Below are 14,766 nucleotides of genomic sequence, written 5' to 3' on the forward strand. Positions count from 1 at the left end.
GAATGTTATAAGTGTCTAGGACAAGAACTGCTAGAGAGGACTTTAGAAACTGTATTTCCAGCTCTCCATTGTGGTGGATATATTCCTCTACTATTTCCTTATAGCAGAGCAGAATGATAGGGTTGATCCAATCTTTCACCACATTTTCATTAGACTGTTTAGGGCATTATATTTATGGAAATGTAATTGAAAGCAAATATACTATTGATGTAAAATAGTAAGAACAGATGGAGTATATTTTAATGCAATTTATTTCTCAATAACGGAATTTAACTAGGTATATGTGAATTAATGTAATTACTCATACGGTTGAAGCAGCAATTTAGGGTTTATAGTTTTAGGCTATTTCAAAATTGATTTTGAAAGAGCATTTAGTATTTAGTTTGAGTCTTTTATTCTGACTTTTCAGTTTCTCTCTGGAGAAATAATAGCAATAGTTCTTAAACTAATTTTTATTCTTAATATTCTCTCTTTAGTTAGAATTAATTCTATCCACCTGTCTATTATTTGATATGTATCACTATCACAAATATCTCTTTGGTTTTATGTCCCCAATGTCCATATTGGCCTTTACTGATGACCTTTGATAGCATAAATGTCACTGTAAATTTTAATTCTTAGTCTTAGTTTTAAAAGTTACTTGCAGGTTAATGACAATAAATCACATTTCCTTCACTTACCTCTTGACATATGTAATTTTTTGTCCTCTTCATTATCTTTCATCAAGTCTTCAACACAGATAGCAGCATCATCTTTGTTTTCCAAAATCAGAATTACTCTAGATTTTCTGGTAAAATTTTTATGTGGTAGTGGTGGTGCCAGAATGAACATGTAACATGATATTAGATTCAAGATATGAGAGTTTCTTTCTCTCTGGATTTATTGTTTTAAATGTATAGCATACTTTTTTTTTTAAATTTTTTTTTAAAGATTTTATTTATTTATTTGAGAGAGAAACAGTGAGAGAGAGCATGAGCTAGGAGAAGGTCAGAGAGTGAAGCAGACTTCCCATGGAGCTGGGAGCCTGATGCGGGACTCGATCCCGGGACTCCGGGATCATGACCTGAGCCGAAGGCAGTCGTCCAACCAACTGAGCCACCCAGGCGTCCCAAGCATACTTTTATCACAGGTTTAGTAGTGGTGGTTTTTAGTAAAAATGTGGTTTAGGGAATATTCCATTGGCTCTTGAATCCACATGGATAACCAAGGACAAATGTATTTTATATGAATCCCACATGTTCAGGTAGTGTGATAGAGTAAAATGCTAACCCAGTTTCTGAATTATATTACCTTGGTCTTGTGCAAGTTCAGGGAGAAAGAAAAGAGGCTATTAGTCTAATGTTTAATAAAAATCTCCTGGAGACACTAATGGAATCAAGAATCTGCCTAAAAAATCATTTAACAGTGAGACCAAGGCAGATTTACCTGAAGAGTGAATTCAAAGGTAAACATAAAAAATTTATTTGGTTACCTGCACACAATGATGAAAACATTTGCATTGTCTTAACAAAGAAAATTATTTTTTATTTAGACTGTATACTATATTTTGAGTAATAGAACAAGCAGGGTCTATGTTATTATAAAGTTATCTCTTGCCTTCTTTATGTGGTGTGTTCCCATTATACACATCATTTGTGTAAGTAAAAATTCTCTTTAAAAAATCTCACATAAAATTATTCATAGGAAATATCCTGCAACCCAAGCTATATCATTGCCAGTTAACATTATATGACTATAGATTATTGATCTTTGTATTGTCATTTGCACGTGGTTGCTTTTTGACTATAGAGGTTTTGCTTCAATGGACAACCTTTGTTTTTTTGCCAGTTGAAGATTATATTATATAGGAAATTGGAAATGAAAATACAACATGAGTATTTGGGAGTATCATTTGAAGGATTTTTCTTTTAATCGTCTACTTCTTTTAGGAAACAATGTATAAAATTTCAAGAAAGTCATGAACATTTTTTTCTATTAAGTTACTGACAGGATATTGAAGGAAATCTCTACATAGTGTGAAATAGTTTAGGCAATTTTTTCTGTTTAAGAATAGGAAGGTGTATTCTTTCTCTGCTGTCTTCACATTCACTATTATAATATATATGCCTAATTATATTGATTATGGTCTCTTTTCACTTCTGAAAACAGTGCCTCTAAGGTGATAGAAGCACATCCCTAGAGTCTGATGAACTGGATTTGAATATCTGACTCTCTTGTATGAGGTTTGGCAAATTATTAAACTACCATGATCCTTATTTTCCTCTTCTTTAAAATGGTCATCATACCTCTTTCCTAAGATGGTTTGAAAATGAGATGAAGACAGTACAGTGCTAATACACCATAAATCAATTCTTTTCTCTTTCCCCACCTCTAGCTTTCAGCTATTATATTATTATCCATGGGAGCAAATAATAAGTTTTAGTTAAGTGAATAACCCAGCTGATTTAAGACTGTTTTCAGATATTTGTGTTGAAAAAACTAATGGGGAACAAAATTTATAAACAGCACAATATGTCAAGAAACAACCTGATCATTTTATGTATAGTTGTTCTTTGTTTCACATTCCTCTAGTCAGGAAAAATGTTCAGCCAGGCTTAGCAAACTAGGATCACATTGGCACAAGAAAGCACAAGAATTAATAATTTTAGACTATAGTAAAAAGCAATTGAATGATTTAGTGAAAGTAAGTTCATTTGAACAGCATTTTGCAAAACTTAGCATGCATCAGAGATTATTAGCTCCAGAGATTCTGATTCAGTAAATTTAGTACAGACCCAAAGGATTTGATCTTTTTTTTTTCCTTAAGTAGGCTCTACATCCAGTGTGGGGCTTGAACTCACAACCCCAAGATCAAGAGTGTCATGCTCTACTGACTAAGCCAGCCAGGTGCCCAGGGATTTGCTCTTAATAGTAACAGAAGATATGATAGGTAGCACAAGTTTAAACCAATAAATAGAAAAAAAAATGTCAACTTTATCCATCCATGTTATCTTAGTACTATTTTTCACATGAATCCAGGTAAACTCAATAAGTGAAAATGATCACACTCCAGTGTCTATACACTTGCTCAAAACCTAGTGTCAGTCCTTCATTTTATACAGCCTGAGGCAAAGACTGCATCACAGAACCTTCAAGGCCATACAGTACAAGAGTGCTGCATTATGTAACACAAGATATACTGCAGTCAGCTTACAAAATATAAATTAGTGGACAGTGTTTCAGATTAGAAAACAAAAAAGGATTTACTTCAAGGATCCTTATCACAAGGTCCCTTGATGCCTTTGAAATATTATTTGATTTATACAAAACCTATTTTCACTTAGCTTTTCAGTAAGAAACACATATAAAATGAAATCTATAAATGTTCAGGAAAGAACAGGAAGAAACTCAAGAGTTTTCTAAATCCTAGACAGCTGAGGCACTCTGTTGCTTTCAGGTCACTGTTCTTAAAAGAAAGGTAAATAATCAGCTATAGACTTTTAAAAACATAAATATTACTCTGAATTAGAAAATGTTGAACATAAGAAGCCTCCTGTCTGACAATAAAATCATAATGCAAGTCATGAGAGAACTTTAAAAATAACCCATCACTACTTTGGTATTTTTTTAAGTGTTTCTTCTCCATTAGAGTTGATAGTAAAATGAAGCGTGATTGTTGATTGTCAGTCTACTCTACCCTTGTGGGTATGTCAAGAGTTTTGAAAGCACAGATCCTGGATTTCCTGCCCTTGGTATCTCTCTAGTTAGGGACAGTTGTGGTGCATTGAGAAGGTCATATCAATAGTTAGAAGCTCCTACTGAAAGACCAGTGCATCTGTGTTCTTACTGCATAACCAATCCATCTAGACCTTGGGACTTTTTACATGTTAGGAAGTTGTTATACTATTACCCAGGGTTAAACCATTAAGAGGTATGTCAGTATAAGATATTACTGTATCTGCTTTAGAGATTTCTCACCCTTTCTCCTGAGGCCAGATTTCTCTTAGTCCCACCACTTTTTCCTTCGTGTGCTGCCATCTACCCCATTCATCTGATTTTCTTTCTTTTAGCATACTAATAGTTTGCATCATCATGCTTTTAGATTCTTATTTTGAATGTTTAGTTTGAGAGATGGTATCTGTCTTCTAGTCAGAAGTAGACAAAATGAAATATATGTCTTTACTACCATATACAGAGGTTTTATTTTAGAAAATATTTTTGCAAAGAGATATTGCTATTTCCAAGGACTTTGTGGAGCCTGATATGATTTCAGATAGGATTATGAAATTTATCTTGAATGTTGAATGTAGACAAGTTTTCTTTCCTCCTAAAAATGTAATTTACATTAAAATCTGTGTCATTTATGATTTTCTGGAACATTCAGGAGGGAGTAGGGATAGACACTTGATAAAAATGAGATCAATAAAATTTTGTTTGCCTGTCACCATATGTTTTGGCATCTATACATCAGTTTGGATAAATTACATTTCATTTTTTGTAGGAGGAATAGAGAAAGTTATTCTCTATTAGGAAAAGTATAAGAATGCAGAATTTTAAAAAAAAATCACAATTTAAGAAGTACTCTCTCTGAGACAAAATAAGGGGAAAAAAAAAAGAAAAATTATAAAGGTCTTCCCAATTAGCTCTGAATTGAGCATGTGTTCCGTTGAACATGTGTTGAACATGTGTTGAACCTCGCACTGTGGATCTGTTTTATAACCCACACAATCTCAATTTAGATGGTCTTTGGTTTCTTTCCTTGTGTTTCTTCATTTTATGTCCGTACCTTGGGTCTACATATATCCACTTCTTGGAAGCAACTCATCTTCACATTTACAAATGATATAATATGTTAAGAAATCTATGACTTCCTGTTCTTTTTGAACAAAGAGTTTTAATGTGAGAGCCCAGAGTAGCACACAGAAAGAGTTCATTTAGCTCATATACTATACAGATAGAAGAACTGAGTTAAATTGGGATTAAACAACATGACAAACTTTTTTCTTTTTTCATTCTGTTCATTATCTCTGGAAATTCTCTGGCTCTAATTGGAGAGGAGGCTTTTAATACAGCGGAAAAACTAAAAGGCTCTGAACTTGGAGAATGGTTTAGTTCCACCAATTATTAGCCTTGTGTTCTTGGGTAAGTCACTACTTTTCTGAGATTAATTTGTCTTCATAGGGTGGTTTTGAAGACAAAACGAAATAATTTATGTAAAATGTGGTTTGTAAACCTCAAAATGCTGCACAAATGTATCATTTGTTGCAGCTACTGCTATACTGTAACCATGCTGGGTCAAACTGCACTTTTCAACTCCAAACACATCAACATTCCTGTTATTTAAATGAATGAGCAGTAGAAGACAGGCAGGGAGACCTGGGGGCAGGGTGGTTAGAAAGAGGAAATCAGAGATTCATGAATGCTGAAAAAGATAGGTTATAATTAAGGATTTTAGACACAAATATATAAATTGCAAATGTGTGATAAAGATTCCAGACATAGTTTCCTCTAATAGGTTTTCACTTCCTTTTCCACCAACCCACAAGACCCTGAAATGGCAGAATAAAAATTACGCAAACAAATAAACCAGAATCATCTTCTTCTTCTTCTTTTTCTTGTAAAAGATCCTTTGGGTTGAATTTAAAATATGAGAAATTCAAAATTTTTAGTTTATTTGGTTCGTACTGTATTAAGTCTTCAGATGCACAGAGCTGTGGTTCTAAGATGACTGCTTCTACTTATATTTATCTTAGATGAATTTAAAATGTTTAGGAAAGAAAGTTTGCTTCAGGATGTTAAGAGCACATATTTGTGAAGCTCCGTGGAACCTTGTATTTCTAAAAATTATATATCAATTTGAAAATGTCTGGAAATAGATATAAAATGCTTATTTATGTGAATTAAAAATGTTTGAATCTTTGCAAGGACAACTTCTAAGAAGAAAAAAATTGCAAATGACATTTTGGTTTATATAATAAATAAAATTTTGCATCCAATTTCAGGCCCACAATAATGGCTTATAATTAATCCTCTATAAATTTGCTAACTGTGCAAAACAAAACCTCAATGTAGAGGATTAAGAATACTGACAATGATATATTGCAAAGAAATTAGAAATCAGAAAAAAATAAACATTAAGATTAGATGTAACATGACAAAAAATTTTGAATAGCAAACAATTTATGCAAAATATGTTACAAAATCTGGTTTGCTAAATAGTTGATAGACATTAAGTTTCACTTAAATTAGTAAGAGAGTGTGCTTCTTCCAATTTTTTTTCTGAGTGTATATTTTCCAACAAAAATTTGCTGTACATTTTTTCAGTTCATTCTTCTTTAAGCTGCTCTTCAATTTGACATGAAAAATCAGCATAAGACTAGACGTTTGTAGATATAACTTCTTTGGAAGAAATAAATTGAAAGTTTGATGCTGTTTTTGACAAATTCTTTTCTTCATTACTTTTGATTGTGTTTGACCCTTTTGGATTGACATTTGCTCAGCCTATTTTTGATGTTGTGAATACAAAATGACAACATAAAAAAAGCGTTTCTCCTAGTGCAACAGCAATTGAAACTTCTAGTTTTATATTAAAAACACACAATAGAATGTGTGAATACCAGAGATAAAATAACAACAGTTTCAAACAATAATCTGTGTCAAGCAAACAGCAGAAACAAGTTGATTATTTCATCCTCTGAAAAGTTGGTTTTCAGAATTTCATTTAAATTTACTTTATAATACAATTACATAATCAATATATGATCTGGGGTGGCTTCAAATTACTCTGGGTTATTTTCCAGATAATTTAGAGGTGAATCTCATTATGGATGGCAATATAAACAATTTAGAACATATTAAGGATGTTTACAGTTTGAGTTATAAAGTTCTCCACCATGGCTGATATCTATATGGAATGAGCTTTCAAAGTTTTGATTTCTTCCCCAGAAGAGAATTGATGTAGCGCACAAAGTGAAAAATTTCACATACTTCCTTTGAGATGTTCCCAAATATAGCCTCACAATTCTAAATGAAAAGTTGTTTTAAAAACCAGGCACATTTTGCACTGACTGATGGTTATTTTTAGGTAAACCACTTTAGGTTAATTAGGAGAAAACCAGCTACTGTACAATTATTATGCTCTATCCTTCCCACCTTGGCCTGAAAATAATGAGATGTAACAAGTTTTTCTTTGTCACTGGCAGCTGCACCTTTTAAGAGTATCAAAGTCTGTTGCTGTGGTTACGGCCTTTGTTTCCAGTGATGTTTTGTCCATGCTTCCCCCTACCCTTAACAATGGGTTACTCAAAAGAATGAAATAATGAGTCAATTCATTCAAAAATATGTTGTTAAAATGTCCCTCTTTATCATTACATTTCACTGCTTAGAAACTAGGCTGTAATTCAAGGCAACAGTTAAGTCTGAGAAGTGTTAAAAAAAAATCTTTGATTTTTTTTTTTTTTCATTTATAAGAAAAACCTGCCTATGTAATTGAAGAACTTCTTACAAGTCTCAATAATTAAATCCTTTTTGGTTAATGTATTATTTCTGGAAGAAGTAGATAAAATTCTACGCAGTAAGCATGATAAAAATCGTGCATGTTTCGCACAGCACAGAATTTTAGAGTCAAGGTTTCTGGGCACAAAAGCAGTAACAAAACAGTCCCTACAAAACTGAGTAACTCTGAATAACACAAGAAATAATATTTTGTTAATTTAAAATTTTAGAAACTGAAATGTGTAAAGTTTGTAAAGTAAAATGTAATTAAATTATGGTACTGTACATACCAGTTGTTTCTATAATTGAAACTTTACAATATGAAAAATACATTAGCTCTGTACAGTTTTTACAGGTAGGTAGGATGAGTTTTGAAAAAAAGATTCTTTTTCTTTTTTCAGGGTCATACTCTGTTTAAGTCAAAAAAATACTGCACAACTTAGCTAATTACAAAGTGTAGACTTGAAACAATTCATGTCTTCTTTATTTCATGAATAAATCTTGGATTTTTGTTTAACAGGGGATTTTTGTTGTGTTTTGCTTTTAGAGTCCACAATGAACAAATCTTCCTCATTTTGTCCTTGAGGTTACAAAGTTTGGTGGCAACCCTTGGCTACCAATTAGCTCAGTTAAGTCAGCTGCTGTTTATGGTCACTGATTTGGCCAGCTGTTGTGATTGTGCTCAGGTCCAGCTCAGTCTCTAGGTGTGATTCCATCGTATCTTCCTGTGCATTCGTTTCAAAGGACTTATGAGAGAGAAGTTCATGATGCACCCCACAGTAACTTATTGTGGGCTGGTCGTATGCCAGAAAGGTTGACACATTCATTGATAAAGGTATCTGGGGAAAAAAATGACATGAGAAAAATCAGTTATAAAATGACAAACCACTTTGGGGGCAAGATTTGACTGTGAAGTATGGGCCTGATTACCTCTGGTTAAATCTGTGAGTCAAGTGCCCCCAGGCTATCCTACTAATGCCCCTTATTCTCTGCGGCTAAGTACAATGCAACAGTTTTAAATCCTGGGATGGAGTGGTTAATGCTTAACTAAAATTATCAGGTAAAGAGTAGGCTGAATGGTTCTGAAAATCCTACAAGCTTTATTGAAAAAGTCAGAAAATGCTTTTCCTCACTAGGTAGAATTGTGGTTTGAGAACTAAGGAAAGTGTTACTTGGTTATGTCTCATGTTGGAATACAACAGAACAGTAGTTCTCAAACCTTATCATGCGTAAAAATCCCCTCTTCCTTCTTTATCTCCAATCTCCCACTCCCTTGAGTTTCTGGTTCAGTAGGTCTGGTATAGGGCCTGGAATCTGCATTTCTTACAAGTTCCCATATGATGCCCATGCTGTTAATCTACACACCACATTTTGAGAACCGTTGCAGAAAGAGAATTGTCCAGGCAAGTCATTTTGGCTCTTCTTACTCAATAATTACTTAATATCTATTTCACTGTGAAAATTTTTTGAAACATTAATGTCTGTAGTTTAGTCCGTATATCTAAAATTTAGGCTTAGGGAACTCCTAAGGAAGAACCTAAGGGCTCCTATGAAGGTGTAAAAAACAACAAAAATGGTGCTAGTTTGAAGAAACTAGTGATAAAACTGAGGAAGGGACTCCTTTGCAAATTGCAGCTTAATGAAAGAAAGCAAATCGGAAAGATCCAAGAAAAAAATCAGAGTGACCACTGTGAGCAGAAGGGAAACATACATATTGCAGACAAAGTGTAGTCTGAAATGTGATTAGATGTCAAAATCTAGGGATTATTTCCATTTTTTTCAGTGAAATAAAAACTTGTTCTAAGAAGTAGACAGAATTGAGGAAACCAGCTCCGATCTCTTTTTAATATCCTAGCTACTAATTCATGTTGTTGAACTGCCTTGGATAAAAACTTCTGCCATTCTTGTTTTGTGAATGGATAAAATATATTTCTGTTTGAGCATATCAGACTAAATTCCTTTCTGATCTCAGAAGAGATTAGAGCCTAAAGCTAAGAAAAATAAATGTCTAGTTTTTGTTCTTTTGTTAGTTAATTGTTGTTTATCCTTTTCTCCATGCTTAAGAACCCTCGTGGCTAGTTCTCTTTCCATCCTACCCTTCTCTCCATTTATTTTTTTTCTCCAGTAAAAGTCAGTTGAGCCTTTATTTTGTTGTTTTCTCTTAAACAAAAGAATTCACTTGTTTTGAGATTATTGCCTATTTTTAATATGAACATTTCAATGTATCAAATGTGTAGGGTTTAGTCCTTGGAGACAGAAATGTAACCTAATTCATCAAATTAAATTCCTCAGCAATTCTTCCTATTTATGTGGATTTAAAAAAATTTTTGAAAAAAATTTTGAAGCATACAAAAAATTTGAAGACATTGTACACTTTAAAAAATGGTCAAGAAGATTGAAAGATCATAAAGGCGCTCATTTTAAAATAAGAATTCCTGCTGTTGCTGAAGAAATACTCAGATAACTAAAATATATTATTATGCAAAAGTAATTGTGCAGCATGAATGGATTTGAGTTATAGGAGAATATGAAAATAGAACTGTTTCTTGGTACATGAGTTTTACATTAGCCTCTGGGAAATCAATGCTCTGTAAATGTGTTATGGGTCATATATCTGTTGTTCTTATTTGTCATGGAAACTTCTGCTTCCTGGCTTACTTGGAATTAACTCTACTGTGAATTATTTGTACTTTCTATGGTGACAATTCATGAAAAATAATAAATCATGACATATTTATTATATGTGTATGTGTGCAGCACACACGCACAATTTCTTGCTTGATTTAATATCTATAGGCAGCTGGTATCCAGAGTGCAAGTCCTAATTTGTACCATATCAGTTAGCTCTCATTATTCATTTAAAAATTCATACATATTTTCTTTAAAGTTTCTTTCTTTTTCTTTTTTTTAATGTGCCTTATTTTAAAATACCTAACCCCCTAGTTACACTTTTTCAAACCAAGTCATATTTTTCACATTTTAATATTTCTGAAATTGTTATAGTTCTTAATATCAGTATGAATGTTTAACATATATTTTCTTCTGTACAGTTGAAAATGACTATTAAAGTTAATGATGTCTTAATATCAAGAAAATAACATAGTGAATAGAATTTAAGCAGCTAGCCATATCTGAATATAACCTCATGGATTTTCTCATTAACTTAAATGATTTTGAAAGTCTAAGAGTTAACATTAGATATATTCACATGTATATTTATGAATATATACATATAGTGATGTACATATATACACAGTATATTTCCATAAACGTAAATACACACACACATATATATAATCTTGTAGTCAACTACTTATGATTTTAAAATCATTTAAATCAGGTATGAAAAATACAAATTTTGGTGATACATAAGTTTTGGACAACCTCAAATAACAAATAACAAATTTGTATTTGTTATATATATATATGTTATATATACATATATATATGTGTGTATATATATTTATAAAATATATAAATATATATTTATTTAAAATATAATATATTATAAATATATATAAATAAAAATATATTATATTAAATATATAATAAATAAATAAAATATAATAAAATATTTTTAAAAAAGATTTTGTTTATTTTTAGAAAGAGAATACACAGGGGGAGGGGAGAAAGAATCCCAAGCTGACTCCTCATGGGGCTCAATCTTAGCACTCTGAGACAATGATCTGAGCTGAAATCAGGAGTTGGATGTTAACAAACTGATTCACCCAGGCACTCCTATTTACTTGTTTATTTGTTTATTTATTTATTTATTAAAGATTTTGTTTATTTGAGAGAGAGAGGGAGAGCATAAGCAGGGTGGCAGGAGAGGTAGAAGCAGGCTCACCCCTGAGCAGGTAGCCTGATGTGGGACTCGATCCCTGGACTCTGAGATCATGACTTGAGCCAAAGTCGGATGCTTAACCAATTGAGCCACCCAGGTACCCCCCCAAATATATATTTATTTAAGGAAGTGTTTTAGTTTTTTTCAAAATGCACTTACTAATGACCTTATTCTTGCTCATCTTAAAGCCTCTGCTGTTTATGTACATAAGCTGACTTTTAAGACTAGCCTTGGGTTTTGCTAAGGTATGTGCAAGTTGATGTGTATATGGGGTGGTTTAACATTTGTTTCCGTCCTACTAAACATGAGCTTTGTGTATAGGCTGGTAGTTTTACTTACAGTCAAAATAGAAACAAAGATCTTTGGTATCATTTGAGCAATATCAAGAAACAATGGAAAATATCTTCCCTACTGGCTTGATTCCCATCTTGAAAATTTTATTACTAATTGCTATTTTGGTTTCTAAATACTGAGGCAAGTGATAAAATGGAAATATTATATGATGAGAAATAGGGTGAACAAGTCTCATTATCACTGCAGCTTAGTTCCCTTGGGAGAGTGTCAAAGCCTGCCTGGCTGTTTCCTCAGGTTCTATCTCAATTTATTTATGATTTCTGGTTTCTCTTTCTAGCTATCTGAGTAGCTGTGGTCATTTGTTCCATCTCTTGGTCAACGACTACCTGAACGTGTTTCTAGCATCTTCCTTCTTTTTTTTTTTTTTAAGATTTTATTTATTTATTTGACAGAGAAAGATCACAAGTAGGCAGAGAGGCAGGCAGAGAGAGAGGAAGGGAAGCAGGCTCCCTGCTGAGCAGAGAGCCCGATGTGGGACTCAATTCCAGGACCCTGAGATCATGACCTGAGCCGAAGGCAGCGGCTTAACCCACTCAGCCACCCAGGCGCCCCTAGCATCTTCCTTCTTAACATCATTCATTATGTTTCACTGAACATTTACTGTGTGCTAGGAACCATGCTGCATCCTGGACTTGGGTCATCTTACTTAAGCCTCCCAAAGGCTGCTGTGAGGTAAATAGAGTAATCCCTATTTTACCATTGAGAAAACTAAGACTTAATTTCTGTCGTTAGCCTAAAATCACGTACCTGGTAAGTTGCAATAGTTGCCTAACTTCTTAATCTCTGTGCTTTACTGCTCATTTATCACTTTATCTATCCAGTAGGGAGAACACTGATTTCCTGTGCTACACCATAGCTTTTTGATACTGCTGTGCACATATGGTCCTCAGGAAGTAAACAGTTTATCAGGGATTTGTGATGTGGGTAGATGGTAATAGCTCAAAATCAGAGCTTTCTGCTTAAGTTCATATTGGTTAATGCAAACTGAAAGAAGTCTAATCTGAAAATCATTCTGGATTGGGACAGGAACTTTACATATACTCCCAGATACAAATATGTGTAGAACTGTTTAGGGAGACTTTCAGGAATTTCAAAGTGAAATTTCTGTGTTGTCTTGGAAGTGGGTAGAAATTTTTCCATTTGTCAAGTTTCTCTTTTTAACAAAAGGTGCAAAAAATTAGAAACCTTAGTCAATCTGTAGTATGATTATTTTGTTTTATATTAAATAATACTTGTTTTATTTCTTTCTGTATATAAAAATGGTTATAGGTAGTTGCTGGGGAGAACAGGAGTGGGGAAGTGAGAAACTAACATGAATAAGACAAAAATTCTGCTCTTTGGCAAAATCTGGGGGAAATAAATTATGTAAGAGAGTGAAGGGAGATAATGGATGGGGTGATTTGGGAGACAAGTGATCATAGTCTACGTATAAGGATTTTGTGTGTGTGTGTGTGTGTGTGTACGTATGTATATGTATATTTGTATGTATATACATACTGTGCTCTGATTTGCTGATTCTACTAATTATGTCATTCATCCTTTATGGGTGCCTAACAAACCAGCCATCTTTCTTGTTTGGAAATAATGTTATTTTCCAGATTTATTGCCAAGAGTCTATTTTGTTGAGAAGTGATTTAATATTTACTTTTATAGACTCTTCCGCAGAGATAATATGTTTTACTTTGAAACCGATTTATCTGTTTGAAGAACAGTCTATCTCTTGGAACTCTTTAGCATTCTAATAGTTAATTCCTGTGAGTACAACACACTGTCAGATCATTAATTTTAATTATCTTGATTCTACTAATAATTTATTTGAATTTTTTTCATGAAGTACTTGATTACAAGCCTGAATTCATGTTACCTTTCAAGTTAAAAAATAAAAACAATTTTTATACTTTTAAATTATTACAAGTTAAAAAATAAAAACAATTTTTTATACTTTTAAATTATTACATGTAATCCAGACTTTGATACCCAATTTTGGTACTTTTGAAGAGCAAAGTTGCCAACCAAAGTAACAATTGCTGGGGTGCCTGGGTGGCTCAGTCAGTTAAGCATCTCACTCTTGATTTTAGCTCAGGTCATGATCTCAGGGTTGAGAGATCGGAGCCCTGCAGTGTGCTTCATGCTGGGTGTGGAGCCTGCTTCAGATTCTCTCTCTCCCTCTCCTTCTGCCCCTTCCTGGTTACACATACACTCTCTCTCTCCAAAAAAAATAAAATAAATAAATTTAAAAATCAAGTAACAATTGCTATCCTGAGATCAAAAGTATAGGATAATAAGGCAGGGACTCAATATGATTTTGAAAATTTTTAGGTATCTGGAACTTGAGAATAATGTGAAAAAGACCATTATATTCAGGAAGATGATAATTCTTCCAGTGCCTTTTGTGTCAAAATACATTATACTGAACTTCTGAATGGTGAAATCACAAACTGAAAAAAAATAGAATTTCATTTGAAAGGTCATAATATTGCTTACACCAAAATGCATTTAGAGTAAAAAGAAAGCAAATTCTGAGTTTTATGTGTATTGTGCCAATTTGGAATCTTGGTAGTGTCCCCACTCCTTCTAAGCAATGGGGAGAATCTTATAAAATACAGGTCCCTTTATCTTTGTAATTTAAAAAATACATCTTAAATATTTAAATGATGTTGCCACTTCTGAATGTATTTTGCCTTTACAAAACAGTTTCTTTCTATTCCAGTTTTGCAACAAGAAATAAATGGGGGTTGACTGTATATGCATTGATTTTCATAAGTTCACATTAGTGTCTATAAAACCAAACAGAAGAATTCACACATTAATTTATTTGTTTCAATAAAGCTTTGCTGAATGCCTTCCCTAGGCCTGGTGTTGTGAGCTAGATGCTGAAGATAAAACAAGTGCTTGTCCTCAAGGCTTCTGGATGGAGCATAAACCATTCTAACATGCTTATTAGCACATGGAAGAGGGAGGACTCCATAGAAGAAGAGAGTTTTCTTTTTTCCCCAATTGTCATTTCTGTCTTACTCATTTATTCATTCTTGTTCTTCCTCTCTCTCTTCCTTGAATTGTCAGGGAACTGCCCACAATACTTTAATGGTATGTAT

The 14,766-nt window shown here is 33.1% G+C and overlaps 2 protein-coding genes across 4 annotated transcripts in view; one reads left to right on the top strand and one right to left on the bottom strand.

Annotated features, from left to right (window-relative positions):
• Window positions 1-14,766, top strand: part of CTNNA3 (catenin alpha 3) — a 1,821,555-nt gene that overhangs the window by 625,239 nt on the left and 1,181,550 nt on the right. The window lies entirely within an intron of this gene.
• The window catches only part of LRRTM3 (leucine rich repeat transmembrane neuronal 3), a 174,250-nt gene continuing 160,571 nt past the window's right edge, over window positions 1,088-14,766 (bottom strand). The window contains exon 3 of the mRNA XM_004777822.3: window positions 1,088-8,312. Coding sequence (XP_004777879.1) covers window positions 8,103-8,312 — 210 coding nt within the window. The 3' untranslated portion in view covers window positions 1,088-8,102. The remainder of the gene's footprint in view (window positions 8,313-14,766) is intronic.

The sequence above is a fragment of the Mustela putorius genome, unplaced genomic scaffold, assembly GCF_011764305.1.
Source record: "Mustela putorius furo isolate JIRA1106 unplaced genomic scaffold, ASM1176430v1.1 tig00003949_pilon_pilon_pilon, whole genome shotgun sequence".
Taxonomy (NCBI): domain Eukaryota; kingdom Metazoa; phylum Chordata; class Mammalia; order Carnivora; family Mustelidae; genus Mustela; species Mustela putorius.